The 25,755-nt window shown below is 45.0% G+C and overlaps 1 protein-coding gene across 2 annotated transcripts in view; it reads right to left on the bottom strand.

Moving 5' to 3' along the window:
- The window catches only part of LOC308075284 (latent-transforming growth factor beta-binding protein 2-like), a 130,035-nt gene that overhangs the window by 31,772 nt on the left and 72,508 nt on the right, over positions 1 to 25,755 (bottom strand). The window contains exons 9-19 of one of the 2 annotated variants that reach the window (XM_080415039.1): positions 19,626 to 19,700; positions 13,254 to 13,376; positions 10,670 to 10,834; positions 7,313 to 7,681; positions 6,340 to 6,362; positions 6,075 to 6,111; positions 5,077 to 5,160; positions 4,105 to 4,230; positions 3,371 to 3,499; positions 2,769 to 2,888; positions 2,251 to 2,370 (exon numbers count right to left, since the gene is read on the bottom strand). In XM_080415039.1, coding sequence (XP_080271165.1) covers positions 2,251 to 2,370; positions 2,769 to 2,888; positions 3,371 to 3,499; positions 4,105 to 4,230; positions 5,077 to 5,160; positions 6,075 to 6,111; positions 6,340 to 6,362; positions 7,313 to 7,681; positions 10,670 to 10,834; positions 13,254 to 13,376; positions 19,626 to 19,700 — 1,371 coding nt within the window. The remainder of the gene's footprint in view (positions 1 to 2,250; positions 2,371 to 2,768; positions 2,889 to 3,370; positions 3,500 to 4,104; positions 4,231 to 5,076; positions 5,161 to 6,074; positions 6,112 to 6,339; positions 6,363 to 7,312; positions 7,682 to 10,669; positions 10,835 to 13,253; positions 13,377 to 19,625; positions 19,701 to 25,755) is intronic. The other variant, XM_080415040.1, reaches the window with a different exon arrangement.

Here is a 25,755-nt window from a genome sequence, read left to right as displayed (position 1 = left end):
ACCTCATGCAGAAACACTGTTTCATAGTGGAATCAATGGAGCATAAAGAAAAGGTAATATTTTATATTCTCTTGGCGTGTTCTTCAATAATGTGTGTGAGAGAGAGAGAGAGACAATAAAAGCGAAATAAAAGGAATAGAAAAGGAAAAGTAAATGTCTTTATTTTCTGAGACGTACAGTAAACAACTTTCCTGGGAGATGATGGAGACAGAGGTCACACACAGTGGGAACAGAGAGAGAAAGAGTCACAGACAGGGCTTTGTCTGTCTAGCCATGGCCAGCAGCCAGATGTCTGTCATTGTGGCCCAATGCTTTGTTTCTGCAATCTCCTGGCATCTCTCTGGCCTTGGTGATAAGCCCTGACAAGGGACTGGAGCTGTTTTCCCTATCACACCAGCAATTAGGCTTATCCACGACGTGGCCAATTGGGCCTAAACTACTGCGCTACAGTCAATTGACTGAGGAAAGCACTGGAACCTGCCGCTCATGTTGCCTGTTTTTATGTGGCTCCCTCAGCCTCAGGCGTATGGTGAAAGCCTGTTAGTAATGCCTGTGTGGGTGTTCCGAATAAAAATATTTACCTCTGCTGTCACCCTTCATTTATAGGGGAAGTTCCTCTCAGTTGCTATTTATACATTGATATCGTTACAAAGAACATGAGTGACATTAGTGGATCAACAATTAACAAAAACATAAAGGAGCTTAAAGGGGCGGGTGGTGTTCTGAATGGGGTCTCACACACACATACGCACGGACGAGTAAACATGCACGCACGCACGCACGCACGCACGCACGCACGCACGCACGCACGCACGCACGCACGCACGCACGCACGCACGCACGCACACACACACACACACACACACACACACACACACACACACACACACACACACACACACACACACACACACACTCACACACTCACACACTCACACACTCACACACACACACACACACACAGTGATTTGGCGTGATTGGTTAGAAGGTTCACTGAGAGACTTTGTTACAACGAATCCAAAAACACTAACAAATTACACCAACTTCATTACCACATTTTCCAGTGGCCGTTCAGTCAAAGTCTCTCAAGCCTTCACATTTCTGGAATACTCTCTCCAGGAGCTTGGGTTTCCAAACAAATTAGCAGGGGTGTAAGTTCACGTAAAGGGAATGTGGCAACACTAGTCAGCCTCTTACGTAACAGGGCCACCTCCAGGTTAAGGGCTGGCGGTGTGTTATCCTTTCACACGTCACAAACCTTATATAATTTAGTTTGTCGGTCACTGCGTTTTGAGAATCTCATAAACAGATATCATGACCTCACAGTGTGTCACACAGACGATACTATGGGTGAGTGACCCAGTTTGTTTTCGTGTCAGGACCTTTTGACGATGGGGGAATCGACCCCATGACCTTCCCATACAGCTCCTATGACTCCTCAGTGGCCCAGTAGTGGAAATAAAGGCCTGCCGTCCCATGCTGGGCTCAACAGCACAGTGGTCAGAGTCCTCCAACAATAACAGACTGTTTGTTCAAGGCTGTGGCCGGGGGGAAATATTTGGACTCTCCCAAATTGAAGTATTATAAACAAGATTTTTACGGCAGCAAGTGATATGAAAAGATCGGGCAATAACACGGCAAATGTGCTTCGACAATATTAGGTCTACGCGGAGGCGTGCAGGGTGGGAATGGAGGAGCGGATTTATCGTAAATGGAAACACTGAGAAATACTGATTGCAGAGAGAGAGAGAAAGAGAGAGAGAGAGACAGAAAGAGACGGTGGAGGGTTGCACTGTGCCACGGCAAGCAGACATCATCAGAGTGGTTTTGGGACTGCGGTGGGGGCCCAGCAGTAGTGCGCGCCGTACATAAAATGTCCAATATTAAGTCTTTTGAAGCATGAAATCCACTGCACTTCCCATACACATCCACAGTCATTCCAGCCCTTTGAGCAAAAAAGCCACAAGCACCAGGGCTGATTCGGCTCGGTCAGTTTGCAGAGCTGCACTGTGTCATGGGGCTGTCAACACGTCCTTAAGGGCACGGACTGTTGCCATGACACTTGTTGCCAGGAAGGTTATTTCTGATGGTTGTCGCTGCGGGAGCTTGGTCTGCATTAAAACTTGAGAAGGTTACCTAATAGAAGTGGGCCATTTTAATGTCGGACAGGGAACCCTGCGGTTAATTTCCAGGCAGTGGTCAGAAACACCCCCGCAGGGGGGGGGGGGGGGGCGGGGGGGCGGGGCTTACCCACACATCTCCCGTAGGCGGGCCTGAACCCAGGGCCACAGGGTTGGCACTGGAAGGAACCCGGGGTGTTGACGCAGACACCTCTGGGACAGGAAGTAGGATCTCTGCACTCATCCACATCTGCTCAGAGACAAGGCAGGGCATTAGAATAAAGCCATTATTTAAACAATGACTGGACAAACATATAATAATACGCGCACGCACGTAACATCACTCTGGTTTTAATATTGTTGTTTTTGTTCCCCCCTTGGCAGACCGCGAGGGCAAACGCAACAATGGCTGTTCTGTAACTGTGCTACACATTAACTCATGGAAAGCTAACAAATAGGTCTGGTCTGCATTGTCATGCTCACTTGAGCATAGCGTCTGTATGTCTGTGTGTCTGTGTGTGTCTGTGTGTGTGTCTGTGTGTGTGTGTGTGTGTGTGTGTGTGTGTGTGTGTGTGTGTGTGTGTGTGTGTGTGTGTGTGTGTGTGTGTGTGTGTGTTGTGTGTCTTGTGTGTGTCTGCTGTGTGTTACCTTCGCAGACACCTCTCCAGGACTTGGCATAGCCACTCTTGCATTCACAGGTGTAAGATCCGTCAGTGTTGACACAGTCACCATCCTGGCACTTGTTGGGCATGCTGCACTCATTAATGTCTGCCAGTTTGAACGACAACCAAGAGGAACAGAGGAGAACAATGTGACTATTGTGGTTCCACGGTATTAATCACTACTTTCTGATTTTTTTGAACCACTTAAGACCTATTTCAAATTAAAATAATTATTCAAAATGATTCGTTTTTGGGGCTTTTCGACCTTTATTTGATAGTACAGATTGTACAGTGACATGTAGCAAATCCGCCACCAAGCTCGGGAATCAAACCCAGGCCATGCTGTCAGGCATCAGAGCATATGTGGTTATGAGTTGTGAGCTTGTAGATTTTGAGTACAGTATAATGACCTATAGTCAAAATAGGGATGCTAGGGTTGAAGTTAAAGTGAACAGTACTGACAGCCCAGAACTTATACGTATGAGTCTATAACAAGGACACAGAGAGCAACCGTCAGTGATTCTTGACATAATCCTTAAAAAACTATCGAAGCAACTACCCATCACATCCAATGTCCATCCACCTTACCTTGACAGAACTTCCTGTTCTGGGTGATGACCTGACTGTAGCCACTGTAGCAGTGACACGTGTAGGACCCAAAGGTGTTCACACAGTGGCCCTTGCCTTCACATGGGCTGTCCTCACACTCATTGACATCTGTGAATAGATAGAGGGTGAGAGAAAGAGAGAGAGAGAGAGAGAGAGAGAGAGACAGAGAGAGAGAGAGAGAGAGAGAGAGAGAGAGAGAGAGAGAGAGAGAGAGAGAACAGACAGCAAGAGACAAGAGACAGAGAGAGGGAGGTGTGAGAAGAACAAGAGAGAGAGAGAGAGAGAGAGCAGAGGAGAGGAGAGTTCTTAAGTTACATTACGTTACAGTTCCATTTCACCACTGGAGACCGTACGCGGTCCAAGCCCGTCCACGGTACAAGCATTCCACAGTCATGGGTCTGAGCCCAGCCGAGTGGAGCAAAGGCTTTGGCCTGGGCTCTGACGGTGAAGTAAGGGGATCACAGCACCGTGGCAGCTCTTTGGATGCACTCATCCACAGTGTTGTCAGGCATCACAGAGCGGGTCAACATAAACAAACGGATCCCTTTCAGTTTTGGCTCGCTCCGTTTCTCGGGACTTCTGCCTTTGGTGTGAAAGGCGTGTGCTCGCGATGAGACGCTGACAGGGTCGATTTGACAGAATCCCGCGGGGCCGCCGCTCGCTGCGTGTGTGTTTCGTGCATCTCTTTTAGCGTCCTCTCAGTCGTAACTTACCAATGCAGTTGGTCTGCAGTGCGCTGAGCTTGTACCCTGGGTCACAGTAGCAGGTGTAGCCTGTCTGCACTGGAATGCATTTCCCGTGGCCGCAGATGGTGGGCGTGATGGAGCACTTGTCAATATCTAAGAAAAGACCCAGAAGCACAACATTTAGCATCTTGCATTCTCAGTACATGACCTAAGTATACAGACGCACACTCTTCAGTCTATTACTGGACAAGAATTACTCAGCTGCAGAAAAAAAAATAGGTGCATTCCGCCAACACATGTTGTTTCTCCATGGAAACCGCCTGGCTGTTTTATAGGTGGAGTCTTGGATGAGAGGACAGCTTTTTACAGAGCTGCAGTGTTCTAACAGGTGGTATGGAGCGCTCACAAAGGGGTCGGTGGAGAAACAAGGCTGCCGGCCATGCACAGTGGTGCCTGTCAATGGTGTTGTTCTTGTCTCTTTCGGTCCAAAACGGGTTCTAGTGTGCAGGGATGTTGGAGCAGGCCGCAGGGGTTCTGGCTGACAGAAACAAACCCAGCGATGGCACCTTCCTCTGCTAATCTCTCTGTCTCTCTCTCTCACTCTGTCACAGTCTTTATTTTCCCCTGCCTCCTTTCTCTATAAACCTGGCCATTATCCAGTCCCGACAGCTTCCTCTTTCCAAGAGGCGCACTCTCTCTGGTTTCTCGCCCTCTCACCCTCTGTGCAGCGCCGGCATCCGCGAGCCAACTTGGCTCCGAGAAATGGGGTCGAGTAAAAGGACAACACATGCTTAGCTCTCCCCTGCTAAACTCTGTGTAAAGCCCTGCAGAAGAGGCCTAAGGGAAGTGCCGCTGCCTGCTAGCAGTGGACAGAGTGATTGCCTAACTCGAATGTCTCCAGCACTATGTTGTGCTTTGGGGCCTATGCTCAGCTGTTACAGTATGCTCCATTCAGTTCACCTGCCCCAGTATTCCACACAATGCATTGCTGAGTCTCACCTGTGGCCTTTGTAGCTGAGTCTATGGGGGCAGTGTCATCAGTATCTGGCTTCAGGTTGATGATGGGAAAGTCAGGAGAGGCCTCTGTTATGTGGGAAACAGGGAGATAAGTGTTAACCACAAATAACCAGCTCAGTGGCCTTGTGGTTAGTGTCTGCCCTGAGATTGGGATGAAAATGGGACCCAGGTGTACTTGTACATCGAGCCACCTCATGCTACAGACATAGGAGATAGGTTGCCACAAGGGCCTCAGCAAGGCTTACTTACTTACTATCAACCTAGTGTCCCTATTTTGGGCAGGTCATTCTATTTTTTTTCCTATTAATTAAAAACAAATGTGATCAAACATTTCCAATAATAATACCAAAATTGTCAAAAGCTTTCAAAGAATTTTAAACATTTCAAAATCTTCAGAAAATGTGAAAATATAAGCTCTATTTTCAACGCGAGGGCTTAAGTGGTAAATATGTTCTTATACAGTATGTGTCGATATACAGTATATAAGGCCTAAGTGGTTAATGTGTCCACAGAGAGAACCTTCCACAGTATCACACGGAATAATTTCTCGTTCCATATGACCTAAATGATATACTCCCTGTTTTCTCTACCACCAACAACATGGCAGTCCCTCCCCAGGCCCTACTGCAGAAGCGTGGCAGCTACATAAAGATGAACTAACAATAACATATATAAATCAGCGGGAACCAATGGAGTCGACCGTCAGATGCTGTGTTTTCACTGGCATGTAGCAGACGTGCGTACAGTCTGCCACTGCTGTGCAGGAGAGATTTCTAGGAGACGCGTCAGTAGTGACTGAAGGTAACAAATCTCTTATTTGCCCTGGAGCTTTTAGATGCTATATCAATACGACAAGAACAGCAGTGTAAAAACACCACAGTAAATCATCAGCGGGGGGAGGTTATGATTACATATACTGAATTGACAGCATTTATTATCAGAGGGATGTTCCCTGTGAACAAGACAACAAGAAAAATTACCTGGATATTTCAGCGGTGAGTCAGTGACAACTGTTGGCTGGAACACAAGCAAATATTACTGGTTAGGAAAGGATGTAGGTTAAGTTATGGCTGTCATATTCGCAAGTCCCTTTTCGCGTGCATCCACCAAGAATTGTGTTTTGCTCAAGTTATGTAATCAGATAGGCCCTCACAAGCCTTCCAGCTGAGATAGCTGGTGCATATCTTTCTAAGGTAAACATTTCAAAGGCATGTGGCGAGGAGTTGACAGGGAAGAGGAACTCACCACGCTCAGTATTTCCACATCTGCTGGGAGACAGAATAGAGAGACAGCGTTATCTATAGTGAAATCTGACCTTCCGTGAGCTTTAATAAGGACCATTATCAGAATATCTGCCCATGTTGTCTTTGGGCACTCGGCTTGCGGCTTTTGAGGTCTTCATTTCTTAATAAAGTAAAGCTTACAGTGCATTCAGCCTTTAAGTCACACAGAGAGGATTGTATTTGAAAACAACGCAGACTACCGGCCATGGAAAAATGCAAATAGAGACAGGGAAACAGATATCTAAGATAACGAAGACCAAAATCCCTAAATATTTACAGAATGGTCTCCTTATATAAATCAAAAAATGTTACAGCTATGCCAACAAATTGCCTCATAGGCATAAATCAGGGGAGGGTTCCTCACAGAATCCCAAGGTTGCAGATGTTTAACCTTTTTTCAGACTTTTCATTCCACTGCAGTGATGCTGAGGCACTCTGGCAGATTGAGGGAGATGAGTGTTCATCCTTACGCTCCATATTTCTCAAATGACAGATAAAGCCTTTATTTGTGGAGATCAAAACATCCTGTTGATGTTTGCATTCCCACAAATAGCTAATCCAGCTTCGTTCCTACAAGAGATTCCCATTGTGCCTGAGTTATACTTATACCCAGATAATAGCAGATCTACAAGCTCACGGCATGTCGCAGGACTCGCAGCGCACCACGTTGTGAGCTTGAAGATTGACTATTTGTGGTGCGCGACACTGGCACACAACTAATTATAAATCAGGCTTTACCCTGCATATTTATACTGTGGATTGTGGTAACAATTTCAGCTCGGCAACAAGGCATATTTTGATAACTCCCAGGATTTCACACACTGCAGCACATTCAGTAGTAACAGCCATCCATCTCTTTAACAATCAGACCAAACATTTATCAACAAAAGACTCAACATGGTGAAGATTCAGTCTATTAAACATTTTCTTCTCACCTTCCGGCTGTCTGGGTGTCTCTCTGGCGGGGAGCTCAGAGGCTGGGGAGGGATGGAACGGGGGCTGGGGTTGTTGTGGCTCCTGTGGGGTATTGGGGAACTGAGGTTCTCTAGGTATTTCTGGGTACACAGGGTATTGGGGTATCTGCGGGGGTCGTGGGTAGCTGGGCTGCAGCCCTGGGCCACTAGGCAGCTGTGAGGGCAGCTCTGGTACGGCGTAAGGGGGCTGGGGGTAAGTGGGGCTCTGCTCCTCCCAGGAGCGCTCCGGGTTCCTCAGATCTTCTTCCTCCAGCTGTCTCATGGAGATCTGCACATCGGAGCGTGAGTAGGTATAACCATGACCGGCCGGGCAGATCTCCTTGAAATGGTCTGCAGGAAGAGGCACACAGGGGAGGAAGGAACAATGAGCTATAGAGGAGATTACCTCCGTATCCCCGCCAGCGGGGTCCTGAGTTAACATGAGACGCTGCCAGGGTGTAATTATGGCTTGTGTTTCTGTCTGCTGTTCACAGCAATACCATAAGCCATCCGTGTAATACCGTTATGTCGAGCATGCTGTGTGTGTATGTATAGTGCACGGTGTAAGGGCCAGATATGGTTTCAACTCGCTGTGGAACAGGCTAGCTGGCAGGCTAGTGACAGCTGTCATAGAGGGCTACCAGAAAGGGGATTTGGAAGGATCGGGATATATCTGACTCACCCAAAAACGAAACCCCCCCAAACCCGACACACACATGCACGGTACTCCCACACACACAGACGTACACACACAGACACACACACATACACACACACACACACACACACACGCTCTCTCACACACACACACACGCAAGGACATACAGTATATACGCATACACAAACAGACAGACAGACAGACGCACAGGCACAAACACACACACACACACACACACACACACACACACACACACACACACAGGCACACACACGCACACACACAGACACACACACACACACACACACACACACACACAGGCACGGACAGAGACATGCCAGCAGGGGAAGTAGAGGATCGTGTAATACTAGCTGACCTTTGAACTCTGCACTGCAGAGGTGTGATTGAGAGGCTAATGGAGGATTTTCCGTGGAGATAAAAGGAAGCAGATTGCACCTCTTTGTGTCTCGGCCCAACAAAACTCAGCGATGGTGAATCCATTACCTCCGAGAAGCACTGTGTCCCCTACCTGACCTGAAAGGAGCCATTCCCTGCCAATAACGGCCCGGGGCTGGAATATAGATACGCGTAATGACAGATATGTGGTCACTGTAAGTGCATGTGTGAATGCAGGAAGCGTGGATATGATAGGATACTGAGTGATGACTCGAATGTGGAGGGAAATGGGGGCTATATATGACCAGGAACCACATCAGACCTGCTGGAATAATGCTGGAATGTGAGTCAATGAGCTCCTGTTACCAAGTCCACAGTAATGAGCCTGACCACTTTGTACAGAACATGGCTCTAACAGCTTGTCCAGCGGCAGCCCATACAAAAACCAGCATCCAAGTAATCAGGCTAGCTGGTGTGTGCGTGCGTGCGTGCGTGCGTGCGTGCGTGCGTGCGTGCGTGCGTGCGTGCGTGCGTGCGTGCGTGCGTGCGTGCGTGCGTGCGTGCGTGCGTGCGTGCGTGCGTGCGTGCGTGCGTGCGTGCGTGCGTGCGTGCGTGCGTGCGTGCGCGTGTGCGTGTGCGTGTATTACTATACTTGTGAGGGCCAAATGTACCCACCAATAGACATTGTGAGGGCAATTTCATGGTCTGCACAAGATGTTTGTTTATACAGTATAGTTAAGTTGTTTACAGTTCTATACTAGCTTACAATTAGTAAAATATTCAGGTTGGGGTTTAGGTCAGGTTTAGGCATTTAGAGGTTGGGGTTAGGGGTTGGGGTTAAGGGTTGAGGCCCTTACACACTGAAAGAGCAAGACACCGGCGTCATCAAACGCTTACACAAACGTTTACAACGGCTGTAGACACACTGCAGCCGTCAAGTGATCACATCAATACCTGTTGATTCTGTTGAGTCTTTCAGAGCTCGGTTCTATTTAGGAGCGTTGATGTGCGGCACAGAGTGACCATCCAAATGAGTTGGAGCAACGCAGAAAGGTAAGCTCTTTTTACTTCAAATTTGTATTGCAGTGTATGTATGTTTGTTTTCAGTTGTTTGACCATTCTAGAAACACAAGTCAGTTTTTTAATTAAGCTAGGAGGGTAGGAGTTACGACTGATTTATATTTCGTTGTGTGGAGGTGTCGTATGGCAAAATAGCAGGTCTACAAACTCACAGCATGTTGCGTTGTGATGCAATGTGTTGTGCGCTTGTAGATCAGCTACTTTTTTTTTTTGTGGCTAATACAAACGTGTGTGTGTGTGTGTGTGTGTGTGTGTGTGTGTGTGTGTGTGTGTGTGTGTGTGTGTGTGTGTGTGTGTGTGTGTGTGTGTGTGTGTGTGTGTGGGGGTGTGTGTGTGCGTGTGTGTCCGTACGTGTTTGTGGGCGAGTATCTACAAAGACATGTCTCTGATATCTGATCTATGACAACCTTCATGAATCGCTGGCCAAAGTGGGCACTGTACAGAACCTCCCTCTTTCTCTCAGAGACTTTGAAGGTTAGATCAGAGCAAAAAACAAGAAGATGACAACAACTTCCCGTGTTTCACTTGGCCAAGCTCTTTAAATATGCTGTGAAGCATGGCTGCTTTATTAGTGGGGCTTCTCTATGGGGACTGGAGTGATAACACAAGACTGACTCCTGCTATTATGTAGCCTCGAAAATATGAAAACGGTTATGTTGTTGGACTCTTTCCACATCAAATAAAATTGGTGATTTGGAACTGCTTAGAGACGCCTGGAGCAGAGTGGTGACTGAAGTGTGAACATTTTATTGCCATTTTGAGTAGTTGGTATGCTTGTGTTATGTGTTTCTGTGGAAACACTGGGATAATTGCCTCATGTAACCTTTGGTATTTTATTGTGTTTGTGTGTTTTTTTATTGATGTATTGCGTTTTATGTTGTGTATGTTTTCAATGGACCCTGTATCTAAACAAATAAAGCTGATCGACTGATTGATTTGTAACCATCACACACACCACACATTGTGGTGTGTGTTACATCTGCACAAACATTGAACCCCACAAACTGCATTTCAACAAGTAGGCTATTGTACGATCAAGCTACATTTCACCAGTTCAAACATTCCTGATTTCATTATTTTTGACACATTTTTTTTCAGAGAGTGCAAAGCAGAGGTTATGGTGGAAAAGGTTAAAGGCAGAAGGGAAGACACATACAGTACAAGTACAGCGAGAGGAGAGTGGGCCTGACTGCAGGTGACTGTACCTGATCCTGGTAGAGGGCAGCGTTCACACCCTGTGCCCCAGGCTTTGCCCACACGGCTGCAACAGCAGATCTGCTTGGTGATGTGCTGGCCGAGGGGCAGGGAGCAGCCGCCCGCTGACGTCGATCGGTAGCACAGCGCCCTCTCCTCTGACACCGCCTTGTCCGCTGAGGAAAGAGTTCACCGCGTTCAAGATTCAAGTTTTCTTATTTCAATCAGAAACACTCACGTCAAAGTAGATTTAACCATTTATTGGTTTATTGTCACCTTTGACAATAAACTCAAATTCGACAAGCATATTAGCTCCGTGGTCAAGGCTAGCTTCTTTCAGCTTAGGCTTCTAGCCAGGGCAAAGGCCTATCTGCCCCGTATCGACCTCGAGAGAGTCATCCACGCTTTTATTTTAACTAGATTAGACTACTGTAATGCTCTCTATGTAGGCATTGATCAGTCCGCTATCCGGCGTCTTCAGCTTGTGCAAAATGCCGCCGCCCGCCTCCTCACCAACACCAATAGACGGGACCATATCACCCCAGTCCTCGCCTCCCTCCACTGGCTCCCTGTCCACTTCAGAATTGATTTTAAGATTTTAGTGTTTGTTTTTAAAGCCCAAAATGACCTGTCTCCTCCATATCTAGCTCAATTGATCATTCCATACGCCCCAACAAGAGCCCTGAGATCGGCCAATCAGTCTCTCCTGGTTGTGCCTGACACACACTTCAGGACCAGAGGAGCTCGTGCGTTCGCCGTGGCCGGTCCCAACCTCTGGAACGCCCTGCCTCTCCATGTTCGCACTGCTCGGTCTTTGACGGCCTTCAAGTCCCTACTAAAGACTCATTTTTACTCTTTCGCTTTTAATTCTATTTAATTCATTGCCTGTCTATGCTACTATGCTCTGTAATGTGAAGCACTTTGGTTCGACCTGTCGATGTAAATGTGCTATATAAATAAAGTTTGATTTGATTTGATTTGATTTGATTTATTGCAATAAATGGAATACAGTTAAGTTTGGCGTTAAAGGCTCCGCTCTTGGAGATTATTCCCTGAATTTTGTCAAAGCAGCATGCTAAGCAAAATCAGGGAATGCTAAGCAAAACCCCCATATGGATACAATATCAAACAATAAGCAATACATTGACATATTAGATTGAATTAGCAGATATAAAAGATAATCACAGGTATTTGAGCCTATGCCAGACTCTAATCAAAAGGTGGAGGAGGCAGCTAGCAGAAATGGTCAGGCAGCAAGTATTTAAAGGAACCTCTTTGCTAATGCGTGAGCTGTGATTGGAGTATGAATATGTGAAATAATGACCAGCAGCGCTGTGAATGGGGAATAGAAAGCTGATGTTCACATCAGCTGACTAGTGACTACAGCTTTGGCGTGCAAAACTTCAGTGTCCTGCATGAACTAACGCTATGCTTCATTTCAGTGGTTCTCAAACTTGTACGTCAAGGACCCCATGTATTTGACCGACATCTGAAAAAATATTTTGTGCCAGGGACTCTCGTACGAGATTTGTGTTGTTAAAATGTTTTTAAAATAATCTAAAGTTTCATTTTTTTTCAAGATTGTTTGAAAATATCAGATCTGCAAGCACACAAGGCATCGCAATGCGACACGTTGTGAGCTTGTAGATTGGTTATTTTTAAATAGCCAATGTACCGTACATAGGTTTAAAGTGACGCTATATTAACAAATTTAGCTGGGGACCCCCTGGAACCTCCTCAAGGGCCCCTGGTGGTCCCAATAACCCACTGAGAATCACTGATTACTTGTTACATCTTATATACCAGTACAGAAGAGTAAAGTTCTTTGGTTTTAGTTCCTCAACATTGTAGCAGCAATAACAACAATAACAAATACATAATTAAGAATAACAGTACATTAATCATAGCACACTTTTAGGTTCTTTGAAGTTGCTGTGAGCATGGATCCTACTTCTAAATATTATATACATAATGTGTGCAGTATAAGCATATATTTACAGTACATATATACAGTATATGAGTATGTACAGTACATTATGTGTGCATATTTTGTTTGGGGCAATTTTAATTGTACAGTGTCAGGTAGGGGTGGGACGATATATCGTTATCGCGATATATCGCGATACTTTCTCCCGCGATAAATAATCGATATACTGCCGAAAAAAATCTATATATTTTTTTTAGTTTGTGATACGTTGTTTTTCCGACTCTGTATTTGTGTAATGATGATTTTGAACTGTTTGGTGCTATTTTAAGTGTTTATGAATTGAATACAAGGACTATCGTGATATATCGTAGGTGAAATTTCATGCAATATATCGTGATATCGCAATATATCGCAATATATCGAATATCGTGATATTATCGTTATCGAGGGCCTAATATCGCCACAGATATCGTATCGTGAGATACCCATATCGTCCCACCCCTAGTGTCAGGTGCCAGTGTGTGTGTGGTGTGCTTAAATATTATAGTTTACCGCTATAATATGCATCAGAAGATATGTGCAAAAGAACCCACACATTGTACATGTGTACCCAAAAGGTTGAACACGGCCTTGATTACACGGGCATAGACAAGAGGAGTAGTACTTACAGACACAGTGGCTTCGTGCTGGGTCCAGCATGGAGCCTGGTTTGCAGGTGCACCGGTAGCTCCCTTTAGTGTTGAGACATTCAGCGTTCTTGCAGATCCCAGGCATCAGACACTCATTAATATCTGTGAAATATGTCGTAATTGTTGAGTTTATGGAAATGTGATGTTGTCAAGTTGCCCTGTATGGGCCCGGACAACAAAGATCGAATCAGACTTAATTATACTAGGTAAATATCAATGTAATGTACAGCATGTACTGTAGAAATAACCCTCTAATATCTCCTTTGGTCAAGGGGGATACCCCTTTGCATGAGCGGTAGATATTTGGTTTTCCACACAGGAGACACAGGTTCGAATCCAGGTGGTTTTAAGCTTGCAGACCAGCAACAATGATGGATGAAGTAACTTTTGAAGTATTCTTTTCCACCTTGAAAGGTGACAGTGTCACAATACGAGAGGTTAATACAACCACCAGCTGCTACGTAGCGATGAAAGATGGAAACTTTTATTTGAGTTGTACAATACTTAAAAGCAGGATGGGGTGATGACATGACGGAGACACATCCCCAGTGAACCGCAATATGCACACACAATTACAAAAACGTTTTGATATGTTGACAAATGTTATGAACTCTCAAAGATGTGGTAACCTTGTCTGGAAAAGCAGGACATTGAGGAAAGGAAACAGCTGGATGTTTTCGATTAGTATTTTTATTTCCTCCAAAGGTAAAAGCATCTTTAGTTTATGTCAAGGGACAGAGGGCCCGAAGAGTTTTTCCTTTGTGTGGCGTGTGTGTGGAGCTAGCCTACAGAGGAGCCAGAGTCACTTGGCCAAACCAAGGTAAGCAAGCTAATCAGCAGCTAGCCAGCTGTGCCAGTCAGGTGCATAGGACATATTTGAGGTGCTTAGTCATGCCATCACTCCAGGACCAGGGAAAGTTTGTTGTTCTACAGAGAGCAAATCGTTAGGCCTTCGGTCCATTGCTGTGACGACTGGAACCTGACAGCCTGCCACCACAAATTTCCCAGAATTCCAATTAATCTGCTCTTGTTTTGCTGTTTTGCCTCCTGCTGGAAAATGTGAGCTTATAATGGAAAGGATTTGAGTCTGATAAATCCTGGGACTGAAGCTAATCTAGGGAGTGTCTCCATTCTTGTGTGTGTGTGTGTGTGTGTGTGTGTGTGTGTGTGTGTGTGTGTGTGTGTGTGTGTGTGTGTGTGTGTGTGTGTGTGTGTGTGTGTGTGTGTGTGTGTGTGTGTGTGTGCGCATGCGTGCGTGCGTGCGTACTGAACACCACACACACTTGGAGAAGAATCGAAGGAGGAACCAGTTCAAGGCCGAGCCTGACCTTGTAATGACCCTGCCCTCAGCCCCGATGTTAGTGACAATCTAAACAGGCGTGCTACATTATAAGCAAAGTGGCCTCGCACTGTTTCCTGTTTAGGAGATCCATGGGGAACATAAAGAAAATGCAATAGACAAGTGCTGTCATGGCTGCATGCATTATGACCGGCGAGGATCTCTTGGGGGAGATGTAACTGGTTGTTCTTCAGACAGCACAAGTCTGGATCAACAGCATGTGTGGAGACCACAGGGACTTGAGCTTAGTTTAAGCAGCATGCTTTCGGGTCAAAGTTCAGGTCAGAGTTGGGGCTCAGCCTCCATCACATGGCTGAGTCCCAGAATAGTGCTATTGTTGTCTTTAACTCTGAGAGTGTACAGATGGAACCAAATGGAATGGACCCATAGGGGTCCATTTGGTTCTATCTGCATACTGTCAGAGTTACAGTACAATAAAAAACTAAGGATTTTACTGAGTGGACTGGTGTACAGTAATTGAGAGTGACTTCCATGACAGCTCGTTATGATCAGCGCTACTTTCAACAGCGCTCGTTGTTGCAACGTTAACGGCCGGTCGTTCTGGCGTAGACACGCGACCCCCGCAGCCAGGGCCCCAACGTTTGGAACCCCGCGGCCATCCGTCTGAGCCCCACTCCACTGCATGATGCTTGTTTTTATTGTGGTAATGATGCGTAATGGTGACTTCACCACGTTCAAAAAGAGTCTCCCAACTCTGGTTAAAATGACAACCTGTCTGCCACGACCTCGCGCGACCCTGGGCCGCCCCTCACTTCTGGAGCAACCAGGAGCCACATAAACACTGGAATTATTTATGGACATTATAAAGGGAACAGCCAGCCAGTATCTCATGTGGTTCTGTGATACACAGGATTATGTTGAACCGTGTTGGAGTGCATTGGCTGTAATAGTCGTAGGGAGTAACAGTGTAAGGATTCTTCTCTTACAAGACTGATACTTTTAAAGTCTCAAACCAGACATGAAGCATAACTCACAAGGTAAAAAAGCATCCGTTTGATGATTTGTGAATACAGGGAGCTACTTTTCAATATCTTGCCAAAACTGCAATTAATGGGAGAAGCAGCGTGTTTCTCAGTGAGCAAGCAATGTCTTGACCGCAACTTAATGACCGTGCTCTCCATCAAAACCACAATAAAGGACCGGTCTAGGTCTCAACGCACCACTGGCCAATAACGTAGTATTAAATATGATGAATGTCACTACAGTAATGTGTGTGTGGTACAGGCTATATATTCATTGGATGCAATACAAACATGAATCCAGAGTAATGTAGAACTTTGTCTATTCTTTGAAGTTAAAAATGGTAAATGGTCTGTATTTCTATAGTGCCTTGATCCAAAGGGCTTTACAATGTGCGTTCATACACATTCACACACAGACGGTGGAGCAAACCATTCAAGGAACCACCCTCATAGGCAGCAATTAGGGGTTCAGTGTCTTGCTCAAGGACACTTCGCCACAAAGAGCTGTGTATTGAACCTGGAAACTTCCGGGTTCCCAAACGGCCACTGCCACAGAACTCACTTACACCTTGACGTGGTGTTAATTAGCACAATGTAAGGTCCAGAGTGTTAATTTAACTCTGCTAGAATCAATTTTACACTTAAAAAGTTTAATTAACACTCAGTATTTAGCTGTGTAATCTGACCTGCCCCAGACAGCGCATTACTATCACTGACAGTAGACACAGCCTAGGGGGCAGTGTACTGTAATCATGCCTGTACTTTCATTTAACAAGTAGCGACATGGACAACTTAGTTGACATTGTATCTGTGCAGCATTCTGAAGATAAGGGGTCTGGTCCTGAGGTCAGACAGCTGTGCGCAAATCTGACGGGGCGTCTTATCTTGGTACAGACGCCACAGAGGCCAGATCAGAGAGAAAGAGGGTTGCTTGTACTGTATGGTGCAGGATGAATCATGCCTATTCTCAGACACAGAGCTCGGACACAGGATATGAGACCAGTTCTGCTCCAGTAAAACACAATACAAGCAATTCAGGATAAGAGCCATGGTTTGGCAGGCTGGACACCATCTTGATAATAGTGACGGAATACCAGAAAAATCTGATTTTTGCCTCCTTGGCATTTGTTCTGAGAACTGAAATTAAAAATATTTTTTGGAAATAGAGCAGCAGCTGAATGGGGACACAGACTTTAAAGCTGGCCAGTAAATATTGTGGGTAACTGTCAGCTTTGCTTTTCGGAATTCAAGAAACGAGCGACTGGAAGGAGGGAACATCTTGAAGCGATCATAAAAAAGCAAGCACGAATAAAAGAAAGATAAATTACTCACTGGCAACTCTTGACACCATTTTGGACGGCACAGAATGTGTCCTTGTCCACAGCTCTTATTTATTTATTTATTCACTTTTGATTAAAAAAAAAGTTATGGAGTGCTAAAGAATTTCCAAGCTTAATAGCTCTAATTCCATCGTATTTCTGAGACAAATGGACAGGCCCCTCACACTGTGCAGACAAGGGAACTGGTTGAACTTGCTGAACTTGTGGATGAGTCCTGTCACTGAGCGAGTCAAAGCTGTCCATCAAGCCGTTTATGTTGTTACAGTCCATAGGCCTGAGTAAACTTTATGATTATGACATCATTGGTCAAGTCACTGGGTACCAAGATGTACTCATAAATCTTAGTTATCATCCCCAGTACAATAAAAACTATTATTGTCAGAAAAAAAGTTCTGTTTTGTTATTCCCAGTGTTTGCATTAGTTTTCATCATGTTACTGTTCACAGATGATGTGTGCTGCTATTGCCATGTGTCTCCACGCCAAGGTTTTAGCGCCAGTACAAATTTTCCTATCAATGCAGCTAATTCCAATATGCTATGATACTGTCAATGATAAACTAATCATCCAAACTCGCCCCCACTGCATGTCTGTCTACACAGTAAAATCCTCAGTCCTTTTTCATTGTTCCCAGAAGTTTCAAAGAAGTCGGACACAGGTCATTCCAATACAAAGCTCCATCTGACTGGAATAATCTCGCTCTTTTTCTGAGATCTATTACAGTATGTCTTTCCACTCTTTCAGGACATCTTCATTTTTGCTTAAAACAACCTGTTTATGCTTTTAATTTGTGTGCACTTAGAGCACAAGATAAACTGCTCATGCTGATGTAATGGATTTATTATCCAGGTCATTGTATTGCATCCAATTATTTCTTTTTTTTTGCAACAGCTGAGGACTTGGAGTGTGGGTGGGAGAGGGAGAACAAGCTATCTGTGTATTTGTACTGTATGTTTGTTATATAATGTTTTAGTTTCTGTTATTGTCTCCGCCAGGCCGAAAGACATGCATTATGTTTTGCACATTGTCCGTTCGTCTGTCCGTGTGTTTGTGTGTGTGTGTGTGTGTGGTTCCGTCTGTGAACAGCTAATCTCCGGCACCGTTGGCTGGATTGCAGCCAAACTGTGCACACACACTCCCTGGATGCCAGAGCAGAACCTCTACCCCAAAATGTTCACATGGGCCTGTTATAGCGCCACCAGCAGACTGATTTTTGCTAAACACATTTTTTGACAGTACTCCTACAGATTTTGTCCAAACATCACGCAAATCAGTACACAGAATCTCTAGTCTAGTCATGAAACGAAACGGGTCTTTCCGATTTTTCATATTCCATCCTGATTGACTAAGATTGGCTTCCAAAGTTTTGAAAAAATGCCGCAAATCATGAACGCAGCGTCCGATTGTGGTGAAACTTTGCACGCACATTTGCACTACATTTAGGAACAAATACCACCATTTTAACATTGCCCTATTATAGCGCCACCAGGAGGCCGATTTTTGCACAAACAAAATGTTATATTACTCCTACAAAATGTGTCCAAATATCACACAAATCGATACACATTATCTTTATAGTCAAGTGATCAAAACCGTTCCGTCCAATTTTTCATATTCCATCCTGATTGGCGCATTCCCAACATTGCTGGCACACAATAACCTACCTGACCTGGTGGAGACCTGTGCGCCGAGGAGCACTTTTTCTAGTTTTGTATTTGTATCTATTATAACAACATAGAAAATTAGATGATACTGTACATCTCATGGGGCTATCCTTTCAATAAATTCTAAAACTTCAGTGTTAATTTAACTCTGAGGGCCCTATTTTCGGCAGTGCCTTACCCATTATCTCTAAACTTCTTAGTTCTAATAGCCGATCTACATCGACACGTTGTGAGCTTGTAGATTGGCTATTTGAATTTTTTTTAAATGTTTTTAAAAATAGTAAAAAAAATTAAAGAAGTTTAGGTTTAATGGGTAAGGCACTGGCGAACATAGGGCCCTGAGAGTGTACAAAATACAAATGGAACCAAATGGAACCTGTAAGGTTCCATTTGGTTCCATTTGTATACGTTCTCTCTGAGTTACGAAAGGATAAAGTGACGATGAGGATTTCACTGTTTATAAAGTGAACAGTATGTGGGTTGTCTCTGCATGAGACCACCGGCCAGCTCCCAGAAGCCTGTGGATAAGGCGGTTAAGGACAGCCTTGTTTTTCACACAGACGGATGGGTGAGCTGGAACTCGTGCAGTTGTGCCTCCGCTGACCGATTTAGTGAGAAAGTTAAGTAACAAACTGTTAAACAAAAGGTTTTCTGACAAAGCTTCCCACAAAACTACTGGGAGCCGCATGTACCATAATCATAGCTTGCTGTACCATTCTCCACTCAGAACCCCACAGACCAATTAAAACAGCCACCCCGGGGGCTTACTGACTGATGAACTCTGACCCAGGACAGGGCTAATTGTAGCCTTGACCTGGTTCCCATCGGGGCTAGACATACGGCAAGGAATACTTTTATAGAGGCCCTGAGGGGGTTGTGTATACATGGAAATGTATGGACAGTATGTTTTATCACACTCCTGACATAGATTTACGCTAGTATTTTGTGAGGTTAGGATTTTTGTCTTACAGGTTCATTCTGTGAGCAGGTATAAGCAGTTTATTTTACAATATAACTCAAAGCTTACCTTGACAGTGTGTCAGGTTCATCCTCTTGTAACCTTTGGGGCATTCAACTTGTCCGTTTGCAATCACTGCATATGCTGCGGAGAAAAAAAAGGAAAAGACAAAGCAAATGACTGTCATACAGCAGAATTCCTCTGTTTCAAATGGAAATGTATGGAGAGTGAGAATAGGACAGCTGTAAGTGACCATATAACTTACAGATGTGAGCATCTTGGCAGGGGGAAAAATGGGGGGACCCACAGCTGGGCCCTGTGGGACACCCGAGTAAGTGAACGTAAATTGATCCCCATCAACCACATTTATACGACAGTATTGCCATCCAGCAAACTGTAACAATAACACTAGACGTCATTTATAATCATATTACCTATACATCCGCCCCCCCACCCCTGTGAACTCATAGAGAAAGTTCATTTGTCATAAATATTTGGAGGAAGTACGTTGCCGCAGCCATGACCTTTGTCATCAACCACACCAAAAATCTACTTAAGCAATAGACCAACGCTTAAACAGTACACATAAGAAAGAAATGATGATGAGTGTAAGACTTGAAGGAGAGCGATAGCCCCCCCCCCCCCCCTGTTTTACCAAAGCAGTAACTGCATGGCGTGTCCTTCAGTAGGTTACTTGGGAGGTTCACAGGAGCGCTGTAGTAAATAACGCGGTCGGTCCGTTTATGCCCCAGCGCGGCCATACTGTATGTTCGCTGACGGAGGCCTGAAAACATGATGTCATTTTGCTCATTCGACACTCGGTCAGGCTCCAGCAATGCTCCATTAGTTGTACGGAGGAGGAGGAGAGGCCAGTCAAACTATCATAACGCCAGGGGTGAGCATCTGTGTGCATGTGAGCATGTGTGTGTGTTTGCATGCATGCATGCATGCACGTGTGTGATTCGTTCCGTAGGGGGTAATCAGAGCTGAGTGCCGAACAGGAACAGGGTGATTATTCACACATCGTCACCATGTTTCAAACATGAAACTGTACACCTAGATGAAGAGTCTCACCTCATGTCATGCTGAAAGGACAAAATGCACCCTGTGATTGAGGCAAGGAAGACTAATTGCCTCTCCACATCCTCCTCCGTACTCCGATCTTGCACTTTGCAAAGCCTGATAAATACTTAGTTCTTAGTCGTACAACAGTGTTATGTACCAAAAATAGCCGATCCACAAGCCCATAACGTGTCGTGGATGTGACACATTTTGGGCTTATGGATCAGCTATTTGCAGTGTGTAACACCCTCGTACAACAGAGCATAAATTAGGCATACGTTGCTCTGGATAAAAACATCTATTTGTAATTGCCTTCTGCACTACTCGACACAAAGTTATGTTTTCCCCACAGATAAGAGTGCACTCATATTTTAAACCTGTACAATCATGTGCAAGGCAGAGCCAAAAGTGCACAAGATTCATGCTAATCTATGCAAATAGCACGCTTCAACAAGTAAGGAGTAAAACATTAGTGACATAAGTTCATGTAGTGGCGCTCGGTTGGAATGAAAACTATCATACCATTACTTGAGCCAAAACAACTTTAGCCCTACAAGCTAACACAGCAGTATATTTAAGTAACAAGACTAAGGGCCCTACTGTATCTTTACCACTTAGCGCCCAGCGCAAAGCGGGCGCCTTGTTTGGATTAGGAGTCTTCAAGTTAATCCTATGAAATAAAATTAAAAGGTTGCTGCTACTCTGAGTGTTAGACGAGTGGCGATGGAAAGAAACAGAGCGTATGCCTCATTTGGTTGGGTGTCGACCGTGCACACTGAACATATCTGATGTACAAGCTCACAACGCGTTGCAGTGGGATGCGTTATGATCTTGTAGATCAGATATTTTTGGTGCATCTCTAGCAGCAGGTACGCAATCAAGTATAAATGAAGCATAAGAATGTCTCTCCATTCTGTTCAGTGTGCATTTTGGAGAGCACTGTGAAGAAAGAGAGAGGGAGAGACATCTTCATGCAGCGGATAAATATTCTGAAATAGCCAACCTCTCAGAACGTAGTAGTGAATCTATAGCGTCATTGTGCCATTCTTTGTCTGTCTCTGTAGTTTTTCACATCTATTTGGAGTTCCGAGGGTGCACGGGCGGAACGGAACACACTGGCATTGGCATGCTTTAGTATAATAACCTAATTGAGAATGAGCATGTGAATATTAAGTTGATGATATGTCAAGATATCACAGATGTCTGTTGGACATGAGACATTAGGCTACAGGCTGACTGCAGTAACGGCCACGCAATGTGTTTGGACACCTCTTGTTTCATTTTGATGTTTCGGGGAGCAGAGAGCTTTTGTTTCCCCCGCATCTCCTGACATCATTATATCACATTATTGATGCTGCTCCCATAGATTTAAATTTTGCGTGGTTTCACTTCATGCACAAGGACATTGGTTTCATCGCTATAAAAGCGTTCTGTGCGTCTCCACCACCTAAAAAGGAATGCACCTTACGACAGGCGCAACTAGTTTGGTGATGGCAGCCGACAATCTGCCCAAAACACACCCATGACTAAGCTAACACATTGCGCCCTCATAATGCGCCCTATAGATAGTAAAATTGGCATGGACACACCCCCAAGGTGCAAGTTAAAGGGACACTTCACCCAAAAAAAAATCAATGGATTAGTCACCCCATGGAGACTTGAATTCATGGATATTTTTTTATTTTTTTGTCTCATTCCTAAGACAATAATTTGATGACCGGCAGCGGTTCCGGTAGGAGACACAACGAGTTCGATGTGTCTCCTACCGGTCCGCTGGTCATCAAATTATTGTCTTAGGAATGAGACAAAAACTAAAAAATATCCATGAATTCAAGTCTCCATGGGGTGACTAATCCATTGAAACAAAGTTTTTTTTGGGTGAAGTGTCCCTTTAAGACATGGCACAAAGTTCCATAGTTAAAATAGGGCCTATAAGTCTAAAGAGTCTAAAGAAGTCGTGCTGCTATCAGGGCTAAGAACAGAGGCAAATCATACAAGAAACTCACAGTTCAGGTCACAGTACTGCTAGCAAAGAAAACACATTCTTCCCCTGGCAGAGTGGTCCAGGAAAGGGAGGTCCACTGTACTGTGTTTATGACCGGAGGTCCAGGAGACGGCAGACTGGATGGAGTGTTGTTGATCTCTCTGTGATTGACAGGGAGCTCTGAGCTGATGTGGCTAGCCGTCTGAAGGCCCGCACATGGGCAAATAGGGCCAGACGACGAGTCCCTCGCCCTGGCCCATCCATCTAGCCACTGTGGACGAAGCCAACAGTCCTGACAGTCTCTGTAACCCCTCTGACCTCTTACCTCACCGGCCGCCAGTAGCCAACAGCATGCCGGCACAAAGAGTCTCCAGTCCTGCGCCACTGTTTGTTTGGGAAGCCCTGTCATTTATCTTCCCTTTCCTTCCTATGCAGGCGACAAGCTGTTAATTGAAGAGAATGATGGGGGATTTGAGGTTTCCTACTCCAGCTGCCAAAAGGGTTCTTGTGAGTTCACTGACCTCTCAGTGTTAACAGGACAGCAGTACAGGTGGTGAAGGTATGAGAAGGAGAAATGTACTAATATGTAACTTCATGCCGCTATCTTCGTTCCAAGTCTTTTTCTTTCCTATTCTAATTTGTGGCTTCATCGTCCATCGTCCAACAATGTTAGGTCTTGCTGTGACCTACTGGACCTGTGGATGTTTTAACGTGGACTGTACCAGGCAGGGCAGAGGCATCAGAGGCCTGGGAGATCAGAAGTGGGTCAGACTGAAAGGGGGCTCCCCTGTTCTTGTCTGCCCGTCTCACCCATCTCCACACCCTCCTAATCCCGTTCTGAGTAATGAGCTGTTGTGGTAAGGTGGTGGGCGCACCCTCCCGCGGTGACGGGATCAGGGAACGTCTGACCTGAGTGACAGCAGGGCGCACATGCCAGGGTAAGCCCAGTGGGGGGGGTCAGGAATCTCAATAAAGCTTATTAGCGAGGAGGAGAAGACTTCTACCATCATTACCGACTACCACCTCAGTCTGAAAAGGTTAAGGTTTATGTCCTCTAACGATGGAGAGAGGTAATTGCAATTATGTCTGAACTACAAGAAAGATGGAGGCACATCCAGTATCCAATCTGGTGCACCATCTTCCTATAACTTTATTGCCATTGTCAATTAGTCGGTGTCACCAGACACCAGAGTCAAAACTTCTCAATGGAAGAGTTGAGAGACCACCTTCACTACAGATGTGCTAGTTTTTGGGCGGTGAAACCGCCCCTATATGTGAGGTTTGGACATCGACATTCGCTGCACTGTGATTGGCCACCATTGTACCCCCCCCACCCATTGCACCCCCCCCAACCCTGCGCTGTGATTGGCCACCATTGTACCCCCCTAACCCTGCACCGTGATTGGCCAATCACAGTCTATTCAGGACTGTGATTGGCTAGTGAAACATGACACATGTGCATAGTCCTATAAATAGGACTATGCACTTAAAAAAAACACATTTATGTTTTTTTGGGCGGTGAAACCGCCCCTATAAGTGAGGTTTGGATATTTGTACAACAAATCCTGCGCTGTGATTGGCCAAAAATGTACCCCGCCTAACCTTGCACCGTGATTGGCCAATCACAGTCTATTCAGGACTGTGATTGGCCAGTGTCACATGACACATGTGCATAGCCCTATATAAGAAACCATAACTTTAAAAAAAACATAAATTAGTTTTTTTTAAAGTTATGGTTTCTTCCATCATAAAGAGTGTTGCAATAAATGTATTTATTTTTTGTACATGATTGGTTGACTCCATTCAGTATTGTGATTAGCTAGCAAGACACCGCCCACTTCACACAGGGTGTGATTTTTTGTGTTTTTTTTAAGTTAGGGGTGTACAATGGTTGGTCCACAATATTACTTTTCTTTAAGTGAACTTCCATCACTGTGATGACCACTGTGACCACACCGCCCACTTCACTTGGGTGTGATTTTTTATATGTGAGGTTTGGACATCGACATTCGCTGCACTGTGATTGGCCACCATTGTACCCCCCCCACCCATTGCACCCCCCCAACCCTGCACCGTGATTGGCCAATCACAGTCTATTCAGGACTGTGATTGGCTAGTGAAACATGACACATGTGCATAGCCCTATAAATAGGACTATGCACTTAAAAAAAACACATTTATGTTTTTTTTAAAGTTAGGGGTGTACAATGGTTGGTCCACAATATTACTTTTCTTTAAGTGAACTTCCATCACTGTGATGACCACTGTGACCACACCGCCCACTTCACACTGGGTGTGATTTTTTAAATATATTCCACCATACAGATTGGTTAAAATAACCTTTGTCCATTAAAATAAGTGTCGGATTGTAGCTTTAACATGGCTTGAAGAAAAAAAAAAGTCATAGTAAATTATGTGAGGCTATAATCTAATCAATATCAAACTATAAAAAGTGTTTTATGCAATACCAGACACATTTATCATTTATAAATCATACGTCTACTGTAAGTATGATCTTGCTTGGCTGAGTACTCCTATCCTCCTGTGGGTCCTGAGCATGGAAATGTTTGTTGTCACAGCTACCAAGTCAGTGGCATGCAAGAGCGACCTCAGGCAGTGCATCATTAGTGTCCCCCCCTACAGCCCAAACTACAGCCAGCCTGTATCCACTAAGCACACAAACAGAGACTTGTGCATCTAGGCCAAGTCAAAGACAGGCTTAGCCACCCCTCCCTCACTCATTTATTGTCCTTCACTAGCCAAACGTATTGTGCATTCCACTGGCAACTGTTCAATAATATTTACTTGGACCCCCTGACTCGTAAAGTGCAATTCACATTTCTAGGAACTTCTTGGTTGGTGGCACTGTCCTAATTTGAAATCTAAACAAACATCCATTCAAGCCATTTTCTGAGACGAAAGTCAACATTGTCCAGAGGCGAGCATTACCGAGGGGATTCAATTGAAAGGAGCTTATGCAAAATGAGTGAGAAAGTGATGGGAGAGGAAGTAGGGAGCAGGCAGTGAGAGAGAGTCTGGTCAAATGGGTTCCTCCGCTGGACAGAATGTTTAATTGTTAATTTAGTACAATCACAACCCCAGACCACCCTGCATGGGGGTTGGTGGGGGGGGGGGTTCCTCTGCTAAGCTCAT

Source organism: Gymnoscopelus braueri (genome assembly GCF_963280865.1).
Source record: "Gymnoscopelus braueri genome assembly, chromosome: 19".
NCBI classification, from domain to species: Eukaryota; Metazoa; Chordata; class Actinopteri; order Myctophiformes; family Myctophidae; genus Gymnoscopelus; species Gymnoscopelus braueri.
Note: the sequence above shows the minus strand (reverse complement) of the source record. Positions and strands in the feature narration are given on the sequence as shown.